The sequence below is a fragment of the Bidens hawaiensis genome, unplaced genomic scaffold (genome assembly GCF_021521415.1).
Source record: "Bidens hawaiensis isolate Kalapana, Puna unplaced genomic scaffold, B.hawaiensis_p1.1 tig00051453_1, whole genome shotgun sequence".
Classification (NCBI taxonomy): domain Eukaryota; kingdom Viridiplantae; phylum Streptophyta; class Magnoliopsida; order Asterales; family Asteraceae; genus Bidens; species Bidens hawaiensis.
This window is the reverse complement of record NW_027499231.1, coordinates 4,933-15,020: the sequence shown is the minus strand read 5'-3', so window position 1 is coordinate 15,020 and position 10,088 is coordinate 4,933. Positions and strand designations below refer to the sequence as shown.

The 10,088-nt window shown below is 42.2% G+C and overlaps 2 protein-coding genes across 2 annotated transcripts; both read right to left on the bottom strand.

The window, feature by feature from the left end:
- Window positions 1–271: 271 nt before the first annotated feature.
- Window positions 272–2,413, bottom strand: LOC143599058 (uncharacterized). The gene is made up of 3 exons (XM_077077115.1): window positions 2,085–2,413; window positions 1,949–2,017; window positions 272–1,168 (listed from the first exon to the last, which is right to left on the bottom strand). The coding sequence occupies exons 1-3, from the start codon at window positions 2,173–2,175 to the stop codon at window positions 540–542; spliced, it is 789 nt and encodes a 262-aa protein (XP_076933230.1). The 5' UTR covers window positions 2,176–2,413; the 3' UTR covers window positions 272–539.
- Window positions 2,414–7,123: 4,710 nt separating this feature from the next.
- On the bottom strand, window positions 7,124–9,881 carry LOC143599064 (DUF724 domain-containing protein 6-like). Its single transcript, XM_077077120.1, has 2 exons — window positions 9,432–9,881; window positions 7,124–7,261 (listed from the first exon to the last, which is right to left on the bottom strand). Exons 1-2 carry the CDS (start codon window positions 9,879–9,881, stop codon window positions 7,124–7,126), a joined length of 588 nt encoding a protein of 195 aa, XP_076933235.1.
- Between the last annotated feature and the right edge of the window lie 207 nt (window positions 9,882–10,088).

The window sequence follows — 10,088 nt, the reverse complement described above, 5'->3', positions numbered from 1 at the left end:
GTAATAATAGGAGATAGATGGAGTTAAATGGGTTAAGCCATTTCCTTTGAATGATATGGAGTGAAAGAGAAAAAATGAGTGATGTAAAACTTATATAGAGTTAAAATAGATTAGAGTATACCTCATGGCCTTATGTGAAGTTAAAAGGATTAAAATATACCTCAGGACCTGACACTCAGAAATTTATACCACGTGATTAGTTAATTCTTTTAATAGATATCTAACCTCTCAAATAAAACAGAGTCAATATATAGCAGCAACATTTTGACCAACAAAATTGCTTTTTCGGGTGCAACTTAGAATTGTTAAATATCAAATTTAAGCCATTAGCCCTCAAGTTTTGACCTCTCATCTCGCGTATCATATTATGCAATCGGCTGGAGTTCTTTTATTAAATGATACAAGTTGATACTTTATTTTAGCCTTAGGTTATTCAAGTTCAAAGACAAAAATAAGTTAGTCACACATAATAAGTTTAAGCTAGTGGTTATAGTTATTACATTTATATATTACATGCAAGTAAAAGAACAACTTTCTTACTATGGGTTGGCTGCAAACATGTTAACAACCCGCTCCAAATCCGACTCCACCCTCATAAGTTTTTCCTCCTTTGTTTTGACCTTAGCCGCAATTTGCGCCAATTTTGGTTCCAAGACTCGCATCTTCTCGGTTAACTCTTCCATCTTTACTTTTACCTCATCCACTTCTTTCTCCACCATACTTTTTTCATGATCACACTTTTCAAGTTCAATTTCAAGTTCTTCACGCGTATCCCGACACGCTCTTAGTTTTAAGAAGAGGCAGTTGTTAACACGATCTCTGATTGAGCCAACGTCAAACCCGTGAGTCTCCCGATCGGATAATGTTTCCAAAATGGCGTTGATTGTGTCAACGGTATCATTTGGTTGCAAGTCTGAAAGACTTGCAACCAAGTTTGCATATGTGACCATGCGAGCAATGGCTAAGCCCTCGCGGCAATCATGTTTTAGTTCCTTGAGTGGTGAAAAGTGAGGCTTTTGGGGCGGTGTTAAGTATAACTCACTAGACTCCATGGCAGCCCAGAGTGGAGACCGCTCGATAAAAGGCCAATCGTGTTGGTAGTCGGTGGTGGTGGTTCTGGCGTTGGTTGCGTTGCCATGGTGATTAGGAGGACTAGAACAGGAACTTCCTGTATACACCAGCAGATGATAACTGATTTAATTGATTGAATGTGAATAATAATTTGATTAAAGATGACAACTTCAACTTACTATGTGAAAATAGGTTAGTTTAAGTTAACTGTAAAATAACAACAAATATGCTAAAAAAATGACAAATAAATTCATCTATGTGAAAATGAGTCAATTTGGGTAAACCAGTCCGTAACTAAAAGATAAATCTTCTAAAAAGATGACAAATTCCGCTCATTTATAAGAAAATGGGTTGATTTGGGTTTAACCGTAAGATAAAATTGGTAAAGAGAGACCTAAATCAACTTGTTCATGAGAAAACGGGTCAACTAGAGTTTAACGTAAAATAAAAATAAAAATGCAAAAAAGATGAACAAAATCAATTCATTTATGTGAAAACGGGTCAATTAGGGTTATGCATAGAATAAAAATAAAATTGCTAAAAAATGACAAACTTAACTCATTTAGGTAAAAACAAGTCAATTTGGGTTAACAATAAAACAAAAATAAAATTGCTAAAACTATGACAAACTCAACTCATTTATGCTAGAACGGTCAATTTGGGTTAATCGTAAAATAAAGCTGTTAAAAATGACAAGCTCAACTCAATTAAAGAAGTTATTTTGGGTTGCTAGCAAACAAAAATAGAATTGCAAAAAAAGTTGACAAGCTCTTTAACTTATTCATGTGAAAACACACCAATTTGGTTAAACCGTAACGTATAAATAAAATTGCAAAAAATACGAAAAACCTTAACTTATCAAAATGTAATTCAGTACCTTCTGGTAAAGCAGTTGGTTTTTTAGCAACCAACTTTGATGTTGTTCCCCTCTTCCTTTTCACACGGGCTCGCTGTTAATAACAATGGCAAATCAAACTTTTGTCACAATTCAGAGGGCTAAAACAAATAACTACTTACTGTAACGACTCTTTCATGTTCCACAGGAGATGAATCTTCATCACACATAATAACTTCCGTGTTTCCCTTGTTACCTACATATACCATCGCATAAAACAATTAAAATATGTTAATTCCCAATTTCAGTTAGGTACGGTATAGGCGGCATTTTTTTACCATTTACACGGGAGTTGTGTCTTTATCTAACGGGGAAAATCAAATAAATTTTATCGAGTCAAAAGTGTACTCTTAATCCACAAAACCTAACCTCCTAAATGACTATAATTCAGATAAAAAAATACTTCATATGGCGCAATGGCTCACCCGGGCTGTCAAGTTGTGTGTTTCCCGCTGAAGAAACACTAAGTGACCCCGGGCAAATTACGGATAATCTGGGGGTTAAGTAGATGTTTCCCACGAGGGTTAGGTCCGGCAAAGATGGTTGTTCTTCTGATGACCTGCAAAACAGACACCGTGAGCTCGTCACTGAGAAGGGGGGGGGGGTACCTCCTTGTGACCACCCTCCGGCGTGAGAATCAGACTAGATTGCTCTTGAATATAAGTGTATATTAAGAGAAATAGCTAGAGAGAAGATGATAAGATCATAATACCGTTCCAAGGTGTTGGAGTATTTATAGCCGAAGGTAGGCGTCCAAGAAGGTACAGCCGGCTGTATTATATTCCTTTTCTACCAACTGTGGGCTACGCACGTGCCGTGCTGGTGGTTGGTGGGTAGGCAGCGGCTGATAGTGACATGGCCGGCTGTTTACTATTCCTTTTCCACCAACTGCAGGCTATGCACGTGCCACGACAAGGTTTGGTGAGTAGGCAGCGGCTGATAGTGACATTAAGTACTAGAGCGTGCTGCTCGTCGTACTGTTGTCAGTGAGCTGTCGCAGCTTTGGTCAGATCTTTTGTCCATACCTTGGCCGGTATAGTACAAAAGGTCCTCCAGTAGCGTACGGACTGGCTCATTTGGGCGGGAGAATTCCCGGCTTTGGGCGGGAGTATTCCCGGCTTTGTGCGGAAGTATTCCCGGCTTGCTCATTCCTTCTTCAGGTGACTACTAAATTATTTGAGAGTTAGTGCCTTGTGCGTGTAGCCTTGCTGTGCGGGTAGCCTTCCCTGATGGCTAGTATCCGTAGCTGCGGGAACAGGCGGAGTACGTCACCATTGGGAGGCTTTTTCTGCGGGAACAGCTTGAGTACTGCGCGTAAGGACGTCGCGTCTCTGAGCATGGTTGGTCCTGCGGATCCAGTTGGTCTTTGCGCAGACGTCCCTCAGGAGTCTTGCGAGTTCAACTGCGCAGACGTCTCTGTTTAAGGTGAGTCTTGCGGGTCCAACCGCGCAGACGTCCCTGTTCAAGGTGAGTCTTGCGGGCCCAGTTGCTCTGCTGGGACCTACCTCTTCAAGTCCCCCCAGTCCAATGTTCTTCTCATGAATTGTTAATAAGTGAGGTGAACTTTTGGACTTAAGCAAGGGGTTTTGAAAAGGGTTTAGTTTTAAGGTTTTCAATGGGGATTCTTCCCGCGGAAGTCCTAATGTCACGTGCAGAATTTCCCACTGTTCTGCTTGATCTTTGGGTATGATGCGGGTAGGTGTGTAACCTCCTCGCAAGTCGTGAGCGTTGAGTTTCACTTGTGTAGATTCTCCACGGGGTTTTGGTAGTTTTAAACATAGTGATCAATTATGTTAAACAACCAATTCCATCTTGGAGCTTCCAACAATCTAGTTCTCAACGTTCCCGCTATGCGGGGATGTTATATCCCTTTCCGCAAGCATGGCCCAGAAGATCCTTCTTGGTTTCAATTCCCTGCGGAGTGCTAAGTATGTGAAGGGTTTCGCCTTAACACTGTACCCGCACTCGTCTTATAGTTACTTTACTTCCAAGGTATTCCTTGCTTCAATTCCCTGCGGGTGCTAAGTATGTGAAGGGTTTTGCCTTGACATTGTACCCGCACCCGTCTTATAGTTACTTGGTTGCCGAGGTATTCTTGGCTTCAATTCCCTGCAGGTGCTAAGTATGTGAAGGGTTTTGCCTTGACACTATACCCGCACCTGTCGTATAGTTACTTGGTTGCCAAGGTAAGGGGTATGGTCCCGCTTACTTTTGAATCTTTTTGATTTGCGTTATAAACGTTATATGACTTGCTCGTGCATATTTTAGTTTAACTTAGCAATTTTCTAAGTGTTTGATGAATAAGTTAACCTGTCGACGCGCGGTTGTCAATAGGTTAATAGAGTTTCCTCTATCATGATTGTGCGGGTAGGACCGTCACTTTCATTTAGTGGGATGACCAACCTTTACCTATAACTGACCTGCGTGAAGGTTTTCCTCATCTTTTCCTTAGAAATTGTTGCCGTTTTTTGTGTTTATGCGGGTTTTGCCGCCGTCTACACGCAACGACTTCTTTCCATATTTATGCGGTGAATACCGGCATATCCGTCCGGAAAGTTCATAAGTGTAAATGTAAGACTATCAACACAATGTGATAAAGGAGAATCATTTCCATTAGAAGTGGCTCTAGGCCGTTTCTTTATAAGTTTGGAATTGATCTACATGTAACATTTGCGTAATTGAGCTCCGTTCCATGTTCTTGGGACGGGAGTGCCATCGAGCCTTTCGAGCCGGTATGCGCCCTTTCCCAGAACTTCTTTGATAATGTATGGACCTTCCCAGACCGGGGCCAGCTTTCCTGGGCGTTCTTGGTTCGAAGCCTCGTTGTTACGCAATATGTAGTCTCCTACATTGAAGTTGCAGAGTTTTACCCACGTGTTGTAGTATTTTGCATTTGTCGCTTGTAATTCTCTTCACGCGCTGCGGCTAAGTCTCTGCGTTCTTCGGTTAGCATGAGGTCTAACCGTCTTTCTGCATTATTGTCTTCTGGTTGAATCATGACCCTTGGTGAGGGTAGACCAATTTCGACCGGGACCATGGCTTCAGTGCCATAAGTGAGGTTGAACGGGGTTTCTCCCGTGCTTGCCTTTTTCATTGTTCTGTTTGCCCAAAGGACGTGTGGAACTTCGTCCACCCAGCCGGATCTGTGTTCCAAGAGTCTTTTCTTTATGCCGTCGACGATGCTCTTATTTGCTCTTTCCACCTCACCATTACCCTGTGGGTGCGCCACTGAGGTAAATGTGTGGGTGATTTGAAGTTCTTTCAGCCACTGTTGTAGCTTCTTGTCAGCAAAGTTGGTGCCGTTATCGCTCACCAAATTCTGTGGGAGTCCGAAACGACAAATTATAAATTCCTAAATAAATTTTTTGATATGTTTTGCGGTTGTTTGGGCTAAGGGTTTTGCTTCTATCCACTTGGTGAAGTAGTCGATGGCAACCACTAGATACTGAACATTCCCTGCTGCTGTGGGAAATGGGCCTGTCACATCGATGGCCCATTTCTGAAATGGCCATGACGAGGTGACTGGAACAAGCTCATTCTTCGGGCGATGCGTGTTAGGTGCGTGGAGTTGGCAAGACCTGCACTTTCTGATGTATGCCAGCGCATCCGTATGCATCCCCGGCCAAAAGTATCCCGCGTTGTTTAGCTTAGCTACAACAGCGCGTGGACCTGCGTGTATCCCACAGATGCCCTCGTGTACTTCCCTTAGGAGGTAGCCAGCATCTTGGTCGTCCACGCATCGTAGGAGTGGGCCAAGAAAGTTACGTCTGTAAAGGATGTCATCGATGAGTTGATAGTTCAGTGCTCTACAACGTAGTTTTCTTGCCTGCGTTTTTAACTCTGGTAGTATACCCGCCGCAAGGTAATTTATTATTGGTGTCATCCACGTTCTTGTGCCGGTTTGGATGACACAGACTTCCTTGTGTGGGACTGACGGTGCTCCAAGGAGTTCAATGCGGATGTCTTTTCCCAAGTGGGTGAAGGCCAATGACGCAAGCTTGCTTAACGCATCCGCAGATTTGTTTTCGCTACGCTTGACGTGTATGACTTTACAGTCGTTAAAATCGCGCATAAGGGTTTTTGCTTGTGCGAGGTATAGGGCCATTGTGTCGTTCACGGCCGTGTACGTCCCGTTTATCTGGTTGGCTACTAACATGGAATCCACGTGGGCTTCCAAGTTTTTCACTCCCATTTTACGCGCAATTCTCAGCCCGGCCAAGAATGCTTCATACTCCGCTTCGTTATTGTACTTGGAAAATCCAGTCGAATAGCGTAAGTGTATTCTTGGCCTGCTGGGTTGGTTAATTTCAACCCTGCACCTGAGCCCTCATTGTTGGCTGCTCCATCAGTGTAGAGCCGCCAGACATCATCGATGTCCTGTGCTGGAGAGGGTTGAGCCTCTTCCTGGCACTCTTTCTCCCGCGAGGCGGGGACTTCTGCAATAAAGTCGGCCAAGACCTGGCCTTTTATGGCTGGCCTCGGCTTGTACTTTATCGCGTATTCTCCCAATTCTATTGCCCATTTGGCTAGGTGTCCCGATAATTCGGGTTTGCCTAGAACGTTTGCGAGTTTGAAGTTGGTGAGAATGGTGATGGGGTGACCCTGGAAGTATCGTCTTAGCCTGCGTGAAGCCTGTACAAGTGCTAAGACTAATTTTTCCAGGGTAGGGTACCGGGTTTCGACGTCTGTTAGGAGACGGCTAACATAGTAGATTGGCATCTAGATGCCTTTTCGCTCGACTAGCAGGACGGCCCCGGTTGCTCTATCTGTGGCGGAGAGGTATATGATTAATTCCTCTCCCGCTTCTGGTGCTTTGGGCGGGAGTATTCCCGGCTTTGTGCGGGAGTATTCCCGGCTTGCTCATTCATTCTTCAGGTGACTACTGAATTATTTGAGAGTTAGTGCCTTATGCGTGTAGCCTTGCTGTGCGGGTAGCCTTCCCTGATGGCTAGTATCCGTAGCTGCGGGAACAGGCAGAGTACGTCACCATTGGGAGGCTTTTCCTGCGGGAACAGCTTGCGTACTACGCATAGGCGGCATTTTTTTACCATTTACACGGGAGTTGTGTCTTTATCTAACGGGGAAAATCAAATAAATTTTATTGAGTCAAAAGTGTACTCTTAATCCACAAAACCTAACCTCCTAAATGACTATAATTCAGATAAAAAAATACTTCATATGGCGCAATGGCTCACCCGGGCTGTCAAGTTGTGTGTTTCCCGCACTTGCTGAAGATTGGAACCTTTTCCCACGTGATGGTGTAGTGAAGCCTGAACCAGCATCCTGCTCTGCTGTCTGCATTAATATTAACAAACAAATACAGAATTACATTAGCTTTTGTCTTTTTTAATCAAACTAATTTCCACCAGTTCTATGACATAATTCCGGCTCTGTCTGCATTAAGACCGAGCGTAGAGGGCTCACGCCCCACTCCACCTCAGAAAAACCAGTTGTTGAACACCATTACAGGCTCAAGAAAGAGCGCCAGGGGGATGGTGGGCGTGAGGGGTTCGGTTCGGGTGTGGGGCTAGCCTATTTTCTAATCCATCACCATTTAACTCAAAAAATTTACTAAAAAAATATCATGAAATACTTGTGCCTTTAGTTAAACAATGCGTGTAAATGTAAACGAGCAGATCGTTTCGAGCTCTTTTTCTAAAGCTCAAGCTTGGCTCATGATTTGTTTTTCTAAGCTTGGGCTCGGATCGTTTTCTATTTGTTATTTAATTTATAAACATTTTTTTTTATTATTTTTATATATTTGAAGAAAAACCTTAAACTAGCCTATGCATGGCTTGAGCTCATTTAGCACCTTAAACAAGCCAGACCAAGGCTGTGAAGTGTTAACTTAATACATAAAAGTCCAAAAGAGGCCAAACTTAAAAACACATAAGCCTCGTTAAGCCTCAACATGCCTAAACAAGCTTCCCATACAAGGCTCGAGCTCAGAATCGATAACTAGACGAGCTTTATCTGAGACTCGAATCCGTGTGTGTTTTAGGGAAAAGTCACTTTTGTAAAGTTTAGTTAAACACTTAAACCACTACCTCACTACACATAGTGCAACAATCAAAAAAGGAACATTACTCAAAAATTGAATAATACTAACCTTTTGACTTTAAAAGTCAACCATTACTATCTTGAACAACATAACATGATAACAAAACACCCAAAATCACACAACATTTGCATCAAAAGTAATAGAGTTAAGTGCCATTTTAGTACCTGTGGTTTATCCAATTACGCAACTTTAGTACTGTTTTTGAATTTATTGCAAATGGCTACCTCACATTTCTAAAACTTGCAACTTTAGTACTTTTTTTCTAACACCGTTTATTTTTATCCGTTAAATCAGGGGTAGTATGGTAACTTTGTTATTTTCTTTATTTTATCCTTTTCTTTTAAACAAAATCCACCCTTTTATAGAAAATATGCATCATCATCATCATCTTCATTCTCCATCCCTCATCCCCTTTCACCAAATTTAACAAAAACCCTAGCCTACCATCACCCGTCACTGCCACCGCCAGACGACCACCACCACCCACCGCACACCCTCTATCTCTCTCTCTCTCTCTCTCTTGTATGATGCTGGATGAACGAGGGCAGCACTCGGCCGGTCTGAATTCGCTAAATCGAAAAGCATGGGAGGACGACGGATTGGGTTTTCAATGTCGAGCAGTTGAGGTGTTGAGTAGCAGTGAGATATGAAAGAAATCAAGTTTAAGGTTGTTCTATGTGTTTGGGGTTAGGGTTTCAATCACCTGCCGTCAGGGTCAAAACTGACTAGACTTGAGGCAAGTTTCGCCGATTAGCATCAATATTATTTGTTTGGGGTTAGTTTTCATGGCTGATAAAGACCCTTTTATGGTATAAATGCCTTGGCCGCCTGACTTTTGATGGTTCCGGCTACCGTGAAATCGTACACCCTTTGTCAAATAGGCTATTCTTGCTTGATTTCCGTTGATTAACATCAATTTTATGTTTATTTTCTGCAAGTTCAAGGTTGGAAGTGCGGTTGAAATTTGGGGTTTGTTGAGATCTATGGTGATGGGAGTTGTGTGTTAGAATGTGGTGGCTCATATGGTTAAATTTTAGACTTTCATTTCAAATTGAAAGAAACATGGGTGATACTGTGATAGTTTAGGATACGGTGATAGATGATGAAGATGATGTTGACTTTTTGAAATTACATCGATGACCAGGGGTGGGAAATCTTGTGTGTTAGGAAGGTTTTTTTGGTTAGGAGAGTATAAAAAGGGGGATTTTGTTTAAAAGAAAAGGATAAAATAAAGAAAATAACAAAGTTACCATACTACCTCTGATTTAACGGATAAAAATAAACGGTGTTAGAAAAAAAGTACTAAATTTGCAAGTTTTAGAAATATGAGGTAGCCATTTGCAATAAATTTAAAAACGATACTAAAGTTGTGTAATTGGACAAACCACATGTACCAAAATATACCCTTTTAGGTGGCACAATCCAACGGCCATCAATCCAGTCAACGTGAGGTCTCAGCTTTGACCCATCAAACACTAACTCCTCATGAGGGTTTTCAAACTCAACAACAAACTTCTTAAACCCACCCTCAACAATCACACTCTTGACAACACCAACCCACCACCCGTCTCTTTGGTACGCATCCACCACATCACCACCCTCAAAACCCTTCACATTATTATTAGGAGGCGAAGGTCGTAAGAACGAAGGGTCAACGACCTCGGTCAACGTCTCAAACAAGTTATCATCGTTTAACAATGTTTTGTACTTTACCAAGTACCCGGTTTTGGTTTTCTTGTCGGAAGATTTGACTTTGGCTATGAAGGTGGCGGTGTACCATGCACCGTCGAATCCGGGTTCGTTAATGCGTACTTCTACGGTGGTTCCTTTGGTAAGAGTGGTACTAGTCGCCATTGTTAGGTTTTGAAAATGGGTTATTATTATTATTATTATTATTATTATTATTATTATTATTGCCTTTTTGGTGAATGTTTAAGGCTATGAAATTAGACCCATTTATGGCAACTCAGAGTCGTAGGGTGTAATAGGTGGCAACTCAGGATGACGTCAGTGATTCACTGACGCCGCCGTTTTATATATTAACACCTTGTAGTGATTAGG